A 13,246-nucleotide genomic window follows, 5' to 3' on the forward strand; every position below is an offset into this window, starting at 1 on the left:
ACCTCCTGACAATATGATAAGGACACACACTCAAACTGGTCAAAGACAGCAGAGCAGGGACGAGAAACAGAAAAATCGTAAACAGGAGGTAAAATTTGAGCTCTGGTAGAAAGAACCTTATCATTAAAAAAGAATAAAAATTTTTGACAAAGGGCGGGGGAAGACTCAAAACAGGCAACCTGAGGGACATTCAGAGCTGAGTCAATAACTTTAAACAACACATGAGGCTTATGACAGTTTGACTGAATGATATTAGAGAAATAATTTCTCTTAAGATTTTTCACAGTTTTTTGATAATCATGCCAAGAGTCTTTAAGTATCTGAAGTGACACTTGTAGTTTGTCCTTTTTCCACTTGCGCTCAGCCCTGCGACACTCACGCCTGGCAGCACGGGACTCTTCATTTAACCAGGGCTCGAGCTTAGTCTTGGGGCGCCTGGTCCTCAATGGTGCCACCGCATCGATGGCGGCCTGACAGGTAGAGTGAAGGTGTAATGCAAGCTCTTCTGTATCCGTAGAATCAGGAATAATGAGGTTTCCATTAATAAAGTCAGAGAATTGAGTGAAAGTGGAGGAATTAAATACACGGCAGAGCCGTGGGGCAGCGCAAGGGGCAGTAAGACAATAATTAAGATCAATTGCAAATAACACGGGCAAATGATCAGAAAACACAGCATCACAGATTTCCAACTCACGAACAGGTACACCATAAGATAAAACAAGGTCCAAGGTGTGCCCATGCTCATGGGTAGGACCAGCCACAGATTGTGTGAGATTAAAAGAGTCAATAAGATCTAAAAAGGCCTTAACTAGAGGTTTGTCAGGGCAACAAACATGTATATTAAAATCCCCAATAATCAAAACCTGCTCATATCTAGGCATAAAATAAATCAGGAAGTCAGAAAAATCACTTATAAAATCCTTATTAAACTTAGGTGGGCGATAGATCACAGCCCATAATAGGGCCGGAGAGTGTCCCAGCTCGAATAAGGACATCTCGAAGCTGGAAAAAGAAGGTAAAGATAAAATCTGCTTGCATTTAAAAGTCGATCTAAACACTGTCGCTATTCCCCCTCCACGACCCGACGGCCTCGGAGAATTGAAAAACATACAGTCAGGCGGCTGCAATTCAAGGAGAGGACTAGACTCACCCACGCCCAGCCAGGTCTCAGTCACGCAAAGAAAGTCCAATCCTCGAGAAATAAAAAATTCACATTGTATGTCGTAAGCCACAGCCACCCTTAACAGTAGTTAAGCTCTCTTAGGTTTTATGAGTTCAGTGACAGTGTAGAACCGACTCTGGGAGGTGGGAGGAATCTGATATGCATGTTTATGCATGTGTTGGTCTGATATGTGTGGATGCTTACATCGATCCATCCATCCACTCATCCTGCAGAGGGTGACAGGTGCTGGGGGAGTGTGTGTGTGTGTGGGGGGGGTATACTAATGTGACATTTGCAACTTTATTATTTTTTATATATTTTTTGTGTGTTTTATAAATGCCTCTTGTAATTTCTTTTACATAAAACAGTTAACAAAATGCAAAAAAATATATATATATAAATGCATATGTATAGTGCTAGAAAGATGGACAGATATGCAGACAGAAATATACCACACACAAAAACACAGCCACACACCACAGGTTTATACATCATCTGTCCTCTTCTCTCCTTTACGGATGCAAAACAAGTCAGAGCAGCGGACCATCACATTTCCAGTTGTGTTCAGACCAATATCTGTCAGTCATGCAAAACACAACAACTATGAATCAAAATGAAAGAATTTTCACTGAAAAGATCTTATCTAGAAGCTACAAAGGCAGGCTGTTAGAGCAGGCAATACTGATTATACTAGTTTTTCACATACTCAAGGGAAACAGTGGCCACAGGACTCAAAAGTTCAAAATTAAATCAACTGCTGCTTTGGAAAGTGGGAAACGGTGGTGATCTCAGTCAAGTAAAAGAAAAGTTTGATCAATTTTCTCCTTCATGTCTCTCCAAAAGGCACAAAACATCAGGCTCAAGACGGCCCTGATCCGACAGCCTGGAATAATGATAAGAATTGACCAGGACAGTGTAGCTATGTGTAGTGTGGTGAAGAAAAACAATTCTACAACTATAATGTCTCAAAAGACCCCCACTAAAAGACTAGTATGTCTAAAAGCTTGTTTGCTTTCTGTTACATAACCTGACATTTATGCTCTTCTTCTTGATACTTTGGGTGCTAATGGACAACACTTGTCTCTGATCCTTCCTTCACCTTTGCACATCATGTCTCACAACTATCTGCAAACCCTGATTCTTTTGTAGAGCACTTTACACTCTGACAGAGGAGGTTAAATAAAGGTGAACGGTGCAAACAGCAAATGATCTCTGTTATTCCTTTACTTTTGACTCTCCTGCTCCCTGTTCCTTTAAAGGTCAGCAATGCCAAGACCATTTGCTGTTGGTCTACAGTGGAAATTTGTGTCTCAAAGTTAATCAGAGCTGAACTCTGTGCAGAATGTTTACACTGATTTATTTTGCTTCTTTGAGTAGATCCTCAGATCACCGCTATTCAGTTGGAATAAACTGATTTTGCTATGAAATGTCACTGTTTTGGATACCGGTGTGTCCCTACCTGCCTCAAAATAATGATCAGCCATCACATTAGATTCTGTCTGAACTCTAATCCTTTGAAATCTCTTACAAAACCTAATGATTGAACCAACCTGTCATTGTTATTCAGACAGTAAGCACTAACAAAGTACAGACTAGCAATGACAGGAATGTCAGAGAGCAGCTTTGCAGTGTTGGTTTAAAAACATCACCCAGCTGGAAAAATTCCTTTTTAAGGCAGCTTTTCATTTTACTCCAGTTAACATATGGACCAACATCAAGATATTTAGCTGTGTGTGTCCAAGTCAGGTCAAAACATCTGTGAGAAACAGCAGTCTCACACATCCCTCTAGTGTGGTGCTCACCTGTGAAATTCCACTAAAGCCACCAAAATTTAGACTGAAGCCTGAAACACACAAGTGGATTTCTGTTGAGGTTTGCTCTAATTTTACATGGTCCTCAACTCTTTGCCAAATAAGTTCCATTTAATCAACATCTACTGAAGAGAATCAAGTCAAGTTTGGCTTCACTCTTGTCAATTTTTCACAATTTTACATGATTTTTATGATTTTGTTGTTGTTAGCTTTAGTGATTAGCTAGTAATAACATTCTTGGTTTAGCTAACATATTTCACTGATTGCTGAGAAAAGCGTCTTATGATTTGAAAATGGATTACATGTGCTTTTGAATGTTTCTGTACACATAAGCAAGGTTACCTCAAGGTAAATAGGCAAAACATAAATTGTCTCATTTTTGCAATCACAAATAAGGAATCAGTTTAATTCCAAATTGCAAACTGGCAGTTGCATAAAACCACAACTTCCAGGTGGCACTCTCTGAAGAAGCATTCATCTATTAACCTTTGTGCTGGAGCATGTGGAAAACTTTGACCTTGTATTGCTCGACTAAATGAGCCAGGTTTGGCTCATTTCTAATGGTAGCGGTGAAGCTGGGTTTTATCCAGACCAGCCTCAAACCTGGCCAGTACAGAGCAAGCATAAGCATGCCAGGAGTCATTTATAAGACTTCATGACAAACTGAAAGAGGTTAATTCTCATTTGAAAACTAAACCTCCATTTTTCAATTCTTGCCATTTTGAGCCTGATGCACTTTTCTCTTCACATCTTTCTAATTTTAGAAATGAAATGTTGACTCCATGTATGTAAAACAAGTTCACTTCACTGAGTGCGTGTTCAGGGGTCACTATACATAAGAGAGATGATTAAGAGCAGACGTCTGATACATTTAACATTAGACTGTCAAAAAAGGCATTAGGCTTTTCACTACTGATGTGTATCAATATTTAATTAAGATCATTATTACCTGTTTTATCTATTAGTATGCAGCCAATGAGTTTATTATCATTGCATAAAACATTAACATTATCTAAATGCAATGTATCCAGTTCCACGGTGCAAACATCACATCCAATTCCACTTTAAAGGAAAACTGACGTGATTTAAGCCAAAGCGTCAAATTAGTCTGATTAGCAATCCGATTGATTCGTTTGGAATATTTATTAGCCTCAACCCGGTGCTGCTGAAGCAGAAACACTGGGTCAGGAAGAGACAGGAAAAGAGAAATGTAGGAGGAGGGCAGCAGCCAACATGCTGCTGCTGTGGGAGAGCTAGTGTAGAAGCAACAGGTCAGATGAACAGCACAACAACACTACATTTAATGAAAAAAATATATGAAAATGGGAGACCCCACCCCCCCCAAGCTACCGCCACTATTGGAATGTAATTCTGTGGGAAACTGCAGCTCCACTTAGAAGTTAGGAGATTGTGCATAGTTCATGCACAGTTATAAGGTCTGAAAAGACTCATGAAATCGTCCAGGACAGAAGCCAGTCAGCTGAGCTTGTGGCAAAACCTTTTACAGTGCGTTCTTATCGCTGTCTTTTACTGCATATGATAATTCATATTCAGAAAGTAGAACTGAAGTGACATTCATTACAAGATGATTAGTTAAAACATTTCAAAATACACCTGCATTGTTTTGAGTTTGGTGAATTTCAGTCGAATAAAAGACAATTTTTCCAGTCATACATTTCATCACATAAGATTTCTAAAAGAAAAGCAATTCTCGTGAATATAATATCATGTATAGTCTTGTCTTGTGAGCTAAATGTATCGTCACACCCCTAAGAACAACCCAAGAATGTTAAGATTCAAGTCTGTGAAATATATATAAACTGTAGATTCTGTATCACTTATCGGGAAAAAAGAATAATAGGATATGATTTATCACAAAGCAGCTTAAATTTCACATTAAAACAGTAATTTTGCTTTCTGGGTTAAGACATGTTAATAAAAACCACCACACAAAGTGTTTTATGAGTGTTTCATATTAAGATTAGTCTGAAACCTGCAAGTGTTTTGATGTAACACGAGGCATCCACCGTCCTGAATTTATAACAAACTAGCATTGTTTTCCCACAGTTACTTGACATTGCATCTTACAAATTGTATTATTTATTCAAAAACTGTATTTGTTTCCCAATATTTAGGAATGAATGTATTTGCTCTTTTTTTCCCCCAAAAAGAGGATTTATAGCATTACTTAATTTTTATCATTCACATGCAAAACCAGTCCTGATTGGTCTACTTTAGTAATAACAATGACTCTGGGGTCTCTGCCACATTCCGCCTGAAGAAACCTCAACTTACACAACAATAGAGGGAATGATGGTCACCAACCAACTGAAATTAGCATTGCAATGAATCTAATTGCTCTTACGTAAAACCATAAATTAACTTTAAATATGGGATGGCTACTGTTAATTAGTGTTAATCACATTTATAGATGCTGAGCTTTTCTTACTTAAATCACGGTGGAGGCACACGGCGAGATAGAATCATAAATGTGTTTTCAGTGGTTCTCCATGAGCTGTTTGTTCTCTTTAAGGTTTTACAATTAAATGAGGGAAGAGTGGATGGAAAATTTCCTGCTAAAATAAGCAGCGGCAGAGATATCTGTTATTTCATCTGTAATTACATTGAGTGTTAGTTTTACTTGTGTTGTTTGATTTATTACACATTCATACTTGGAGTAGATTGTGTCGTTCATTTAATAATTGTAATGAACTGTGTTTAACTTGAGTGTGACCTTGGATCCATTTGGCCAAGTAAAGCCTTACTGTGAGTTGTTTTTTTTAATAATCAGAGTTACTCTATTTTAACTCACTTAGCGTTTACAGCAATATACATAAAAGCAATTTACTGAAAGCATAAAATATCATGACAGAAGTGTATTTAAAGAAAAGCTGCACTGATCTTAAAGCAAAAATGATAGAGTAGTATTTTGTATTTAGTTTAAAACAGTAAAAACATAAGGAGTTAAACAGGATTGTGTATAAACTGCAAAAGTCCTTTGAGGGTACACTGTATTTGCAGAGCTGTGAAGATTTACAGATAAGTGGCTATAATAGCTTCCATATTCAAGTTTTTTATATTCTGTTGAGAGTGTAGAGAAATCATGAAATACAGATGATCTTCTGCTTATGCTCATTTGTATTCTAGTATAAAAGAATTAAATACTGTGATGATTTGTTATTTTCATTAAAGATTGTGTCGTGTTAATTTTGGAACAAATGTGCATTAATTTAAAGTAACTGAGCAGTTGTATGGGTGCAGAGGAGAGACAATGGCTTCTCAGCCTGCACAGGTTTTCATGACATGGTGTTAAGTCAAAGAGACAAGCTCCCTATTTTATATCCCTATTTAAATCCCTATTTTAGCTGCAGAAGCCTGCGTTACACAACCAGGAAAAGCCCGCGGCAGTCTCAAGAAGTCCGACTTTCCTCTGCTGGAGTGTATTACTGTATAGACTTTCCAAAATCTGAGCTCTGTTTCTTGGCACGTAGTTGGCACCATCTATCTTCATCCGATTTGTGTGCAATCAATTATACTTGAGAAACAAAATGGTGCAAACGGGGGGCTTACACTGGAATGGAAAATTTAATTTGTTAAACGATTCTACAGTGCCGAGAAGACAGCACCAAAAAGGGGGATTTCCTCAAGATCATAAGACACATGTTTGGTAGTTCTACACAGAAATAATTTAAGGACTTTGTAGAGGCACAAAAAAAATCTCTCAGGTAATTAAGGCTTAACACCAAAAATGTTGTTTATGGAAGCAAAATCTCAGAAAGGCTATTAGTAGCACAAACAACTTTATGACCTGCTTTTGTCTGTCTCGATGAAGATCAAACGAGCAGACACGCAGTCACATCTTCATCTTGCGCTAGAAATGCATAATCTCTCCCTTCTCTCTTTGTTCATCTTATTTTTATTATTTCACTATAAATTAGTTAGTTCAAATCATAATTCTCCTCCTGTTTTATTAGCAGCAATGTCTAATTGCAAGGATTTATATGCTCAAAGGCACAAAACCTTTTGCCACTGAATGACAACAGTGTGCTTAACACCTTTTATAAACACACCAAGCCACTTTTGAATTGAGTATCCTATATTGAAGCAATTAGCCATCTTTACCTGCCTTTGGCCCAGTGCATTCTGGGACATAAATTACCCTTAAATTATGGCTGCATTTGCTTTTCAAGACTAGCTCTCTGAGATTTATGAAAATCAAACAAAGACTGAATCTGTGAGCACACTGGAACTCCTGGGGAATATCACACAGCACACTGTGAGTAAAATAGCCACATTAACGATGAATACAGACTCAACTGTTCCCGATTCCCAAGTCCTAACAGAACTATTCTTTTTTCAATATGAGCATGAAATACAGAAATTAAATGAATGTAGTTTCAATATAAACTCAATGTCATCCATCTTTATCTATATGCATTCAACAAATGAGACTGACGACCTCCAGGGTTTCTTTGTTCGGTAGCTTTTTTTTCATAATGACTTGTTGACAGACTTCACACTTCAATTTCTATCTATAAGGCTTTTGAGAAGAGGGGGGTTTTGAAAATTAGATAAGTTCGGCATTTTTGTCTCCGGTGTCATGTAACCAGACAGATGGGCAGATAGTATCTGAAGAAACGCCAGACATCTGATATGAGTCTGTTTGGTCAACAGCCGGGATGAAATCAAGCACCTCAGCGTGATATGAACCAGGGACTCAAAGGAAGCTGTAAAGACATGTTGGAAACTCAGCTGTAGAACTGTATACACACATTCACACCCAAACATCAACTCTTGCAAACACGCACTAAAATGCACGTCCACACTGTACTGCAAAGAGTGTATTTATCTCATGCTGAACTATAAGAAGACTGTTCAAGCATACTGTACGTCAAGTGTCATGCTGTGTGTCACTTTACACAAACATCTTGTTCTTCTGGAAATTATTATGTTTCTTGTTTACTTGGAATAACAGTTAGGCTGTTTTCTTTAAGAACTGATCTAACATCATAAGACAGAAGTAAAAATTTCTCATTCAGCACATGTATATGCATGCACATACACACACACTCTCATCATTATCATCAGCATTCTCATTTTGCCATGCAATCTCATTAAAGAAGAGACTGAGTCAGATTTTCCTCTGTGAACAAGCGCTGGAAATCAGTTTCCCCACAGTGCTGCCCATGCCAGGCTGGAAAATAAGGATGGCAACTGTACTGTCTGCAATGTCTAAGTTCGCTTTTTATAACCAACATGCTTAGCAGTCATTACAACCATGTCAGCACAGGGTGTGAGAGTTGTGACACACTTTGTTACCGTGGGGTTTTGATGCTGAGAGCCATCGGTTTGTGTGTGACCTCTTAGATTTGAATCATGGAAGTAGAAATTTCCCCACAAATCTGCTTATTGCAGAACAAACTACTTTGATTTATTGAAGGTAAATTTTAAATCTACTGATTTTATCTAACTTAAAACATTCCCTGTGCGCTTTCTTAGGTCAAGAGGATCTGTAAAAAAACAAAAAAATAGTTTAACTAAAGGCACTGTGAAAGCAGGACACAAAGGTTTGATACAGCCCTGATATGCTTGTTACAGCCAGATTTAAGAAAGAAAGTCAAAGGAAGGGTATTTCTCTAAAACTGGATATGGAAATGACAAAATTGCACACAGGCAGGAGGATATGATAACTGGGTTAAAAAGTAAAAGTGTTCTTGATGTTCAGTATCAAATCAGGAAATAACATTGTTCTCTAAATGGACTTAGTGCTTTTTTACGAACTGAAGCACACTCAAAGCGCTTTATACTATTTGACAGTACAAAAGTCACGCAAACATCCACACACTCACACAAGTGATATTGCAGTGCGCAACCTGGGGTTTGGTGTCTTGCCTAAGGATGCCAGAACTGAAGCTATAAGTTTGTCAGATAGAGGTAATGTTATGATACTTTTAACGCCGACCAAGACACGTCGTCCTTCCTTAATGAATCTTCTGCTGATCTTACTCTGCATCTCTCCTCTCCTTGCTGCAGTCTGTCTTGATCATGAATGAACCAAATGCACTTCAAATATTCTTTCCCTGCTCTCCTAGACGTACACAGAGACCTGCATTCATCACCTCTACATGCACCATTACTCCCAGTGATGGGAGGAAAGAAACAACACTTTTATTAGCAGGTCTGCTCCACTGAGGTGTGGAATGCCCCGTGGGTTCCCAACAACAGCAACAGAGAAAGCCGGTGCCCCTACGGCTATTGTTGTCCTCAACAAGCTCACTTAGTGTAATGGGCAAGGCTGAGCCCTCTCTTCAAAAGACGAGGGGCACTGCGCAAGAATAAATCAAATCAAATCGAATCAAATTTTATTTGTATAGCGCCAAATCACAACAAATGTCATCTCAGGAATAACAAGGAATAAGAGCAGTCATGCTTAGCCAGATTAGAGATTTGAATAAAGAAAATATAATTCATTGTGCTTTGAAAATAATGAGCTCAGTGGATTTAATTTATAGTGTAAGGCAAACTCAAAGCTGGACATCCTTTTTTTTTTTTAATGCATGATTTTTATTAATTTAACACAAACAAAATCAAGGACCAACATTTTGGGACAGCAGCGATAGTCAACACTATTAAAAAGAGAGACTTCCAGACTTGAAAAGATGTTTTAAAGAAGCTTATGATGGTATCATGCTTTCCCCACATTTGAATGTGACCATTCAGAACAGATGATAATAGATCAATAGTGCTTTGATTTGCCTTGAGCATGCTCTTGCCTATAAATTTCAGACAATTGTCCTATCTTTGTAGTAAACTGCAACATTACTGTGAGCACTATTCTCACTTCAAACTTCTTCAGAACTACATTTCGGTACAATACCAGAAGAGTCACTGTGAATTTCCAGGGTGGATTATCAAAAAGAAGGACCAGTGACAAGTTGGCAAATGCTGCAATCCTCTATGCACCGTTTGTGTTGAAAGTCTATATTAACTCTGGCTAGATAAATGCAGAAAATCAATTTGTATTAGAACCACATATCAATGTCTGAAATAAAGAAAGTAAGCAGGCATGTAGGATATCATTCTGTTTGCACTAAACAAACATCACAAGGAGGAAATGTTTCACCACTTCAGTACAGGAGATATTGTATTTCCATTTCCATTTCCCTATCCTTTGTCTGTGTAATGCCAGATGTAAATGGCCAGTGTAAACAGTGCATAGATAATTACACACCATAAATACATGTCTCCAGTTGTAGTCTGATTAAACAGTGCTTTCACTCAATAATGGCAACTGAGGCGGTAGGATTGTTTCACCAAGAGTGTATCTCACTCATCACACTCTGTCTGGACATCTTATAGTTGAGTTTAGCTAAAAGGCTTTAAATGGAAGTGCCCTTGAGTGAAAAAAAAAAAAAAAGTTTACTGAAATATTAAGCGAGCGGCTTCCATGCCAGCAGGGTTAAGGAGTCCATCAAGCTGTTACGATTACAAGGAAACTGAGGGTGGACATTATGGAGCGCCAAGCCGTGTGCTGTGTTGGTGCAGTGTCAGGGTAGAGGTTTGTGTCTGGGACACTAAAATTCATTGTTGAGCCCTCTGGCGGCTTTGTGGGCCAAATTCAGTGAAGGAGGTTCACTTTCTTTATAGCTCTGTTGACAAGAGCACTTTCAGCCACCCGCTTTGTTTCTCTGATATTCATAACATGTTCCCATATCTAAAAGCCAAAATACTGAATGGTGCTTGTAAATGCCTTTTACCAAAGACCGATATGACTGTTAACAAATGATTCATGATCATCTGCTATCTCTCTGAGATTAATATCCCACTCAGTTAAGGTTTGTAAAAGATGGTGGTCATGGCTAAAAAAGAAAACAATATAAGAAATGTGACATTAGGTGAATTCCAGTTAACCTAATTGCATCCACATTTCTGTCACTTGCGTCTTCATCCCGCCCATGTAAGATACAACAAACAGATGCAAGGAGAAACTGTGAGGAAAGAGGAACCAAGGAAACACCTTTCAACTGACACGAGACATCATTTCCTTGAGCCTTCACGTGTAGCATCCAATCACAAACTGATTTCCGACAAAGGGGCCTGTCAATCCTGTAACAACAAATGTGTCCTAAATTATTGCTCCTCCAGGCAGCCTCCTTACCCCTCAAAGCAGATATAAGAGCTTTTGGATATCCATCATGAAGAATATGAATGACTTTCGGGTTGAGTGAAGATTGAGGATCAAGGTATGATAAAATAAGGGAAATGGGATTCACCCCTTGTACGTTGTAACACAAAGAGTCAACTAAAGTGCTGCTGGGTGGTTTGGGTGTAGACATATATTCTGAGGGGTCACTAAGGCCTGCTTTAAAATAACAACACTTTCAGCTTCTGGGCGTTAGGGTAAATGCTCACGTGTAATCCCCTTAGCTCCCGACCAGCATTAGCAAAATTTCCTCAATAATACGCACCATAATTTCATAGTGACTGCTGCCTTTGAGAGATGTTTGCAATGCTGAAAAGGTCACTGTAGGGCACCGACAGACAGACATGCAGACAAGAAGACTTAAGTGTTCTGGCTTGAGGAACAAGGCTCCTTTTTCTAGTGATTTCAGATGTGAGTCATTAGGATTCATTTTTCTTTAATAACAAAGGACATGGTGAAGCACGGTTGAATATTTGTACAGCTGATTATTAACATCACACCTTTCTGTGCTCCATTTAAGCTATGGGAAAAAGAGGAAACTACAGATCTTTGTTCTCAAAACGTTAACCAGCCTGGATAATATATCTGGTCTGTGTCATTTGTATTATTCATCTTAGTCTCCTGAGCTGACATATTTTAGGAGATGTCACATAGAAATGAATCATTTGGCACCTGTAGCACACACTAGCTGTTCCATTCAGACAGAAGAAGTAGGCATGGTACACTAACCAGGATGTGCCAATCTGGTGAATTCATTATGGATGCACTGATATAACTATTTCTTCCGCAACATATAGTCTGATGATCTCACTCACACTCACACCTATTTAGTCACCAGTTAACTAACCTGCATGTCTTTAGACGGCCAACTCCACAAACAAAGGCCCTGGTTGGCTGTAAGGTTTAAACCCAGAAACCCATTGCTCTGATGGGACAATACTAACCACTGCACCACCACTCCATCCCCTCACAAATACAGAAATTAGGTTATGTCATTGACATGTACAGCCACAACAAGGAAAAGAAAACACAGAGTCGTTGGAAACGTAAAAATGAGCAGCTGTGAGTAGGAGTCAACGAGTGCAGGTATGGCAGATATCACAGGTGCACATTGGCTTTCTCCATCGTGGTCGTGGGTATGTCCGGCTGAAGCCATGAGGAACATTAACATATCTAGGTCTAAATGAGAGAAAGCCATTGTTTTAACAGAATGAAGTAATATTATGTACCCCATGACTGAAAAGGTTGTGTGTGTTGTTCACTGGTTGTCTTAAAAGTCAAAACCCTAACATATGTATCTAGAGGGTAAGGCTTACTACACCTAAAATCTAAACGTTGCATCAAGCAAAGTGATGATTTGGATAAATGGGTTGACTAAAGTTAGTGCCATAACATCCCACAACAAATTCCAAAAAAATACAGTCAAAATAGCTTTTGAAGTGTTGGACAGAATGGCAGTCACGACTTCCAGACATTGCATTTTATGTTTGTTTGTTTTTTGTCATGACAACATCTTGATTGATGGCCACATATAACCACCACGTGCAAACGCTGCTGAGAGAGTGCAGTGGAGAAAGAGGTAAATCAGTGCATCTTCAGACTCACCTGGGAGAAGTTGAGGCCATTGAGTGGATGGCACTGTTCCTCCACCTTCTCGACAGCCCCCGTCCTCTTCCTCATCCTCTCCGCCTCCTGGGCCAGGTACAGGTCTAGCACTGGCACCCCGCGCGTCTTAATATCTGCCTCAGTTAATGAGTTCACCATCAGCATCACCCACACTGGACGCTTCCTCTCCCAGTTCCCAGCAATGGCATTGAAGAGGTAATCTGCATAGAGTCCTTTACCTCTTTGATCTGGGGTCATCCACGAAGGCATCATGAGTTTCACATACTCAAGGTGTCTTTTAAGTCTCCGATAGATGTCTCTTGGTAGGACGTCCTGCAGGTTCTCACCCTGAGGAAGCAGCTGGCAGCTGGTCAGGGCTGAGATGGTGTAAGGATCCGTGAGGTCCAGCTCAAAGTAGACAATATTGCTCTCTTGAAAGGCCTGCTTGGAGTTTTCAGGGATGAA

General features: G+C 39.1%; 1 protein-coding gene across 10 annotated transcripts in view; it reads right to left on the minus strand.

Annotated features, from left to right (window-relative positions):
* The window catches only part of trabd2a (TraB domain containing 2A), a 67,589-nt gene that overhangs the window by 38,853 nt on the left and 15,490 nt on the right, over positions 1–13,246 (minus strand). For all 10 annotated transcript variants that reach the window (XM_020609868.1, XM_020609870.1, XM_020609867.1 and 7 more), the window contains one exon: positions 12,782–13,246. This exon is cut by the window's right edge and continues 108 nt beyond it. In XM_020609868.1, the coding sequence (XP_020465524.1) occupies positions 12,782–13,246 (465 nt within the window). The remainder of the gene's footprint in view (positions 1–12,781) is intronic.

Source organism: Monopterus albus, unplaced genomic scaffold (genome assembly GCF_001952655.1).
Source record: "Monopterus albus unplaced genomic scaffold, M_albus_1.0 scaffold102.1, whole genome shotgun sequence".
NCBI lineage: Eukaryota > Metazoa > Chordata > Actinopteri > Synbranchiformes > Synbranchidae > Monopterus > Monopterus albus.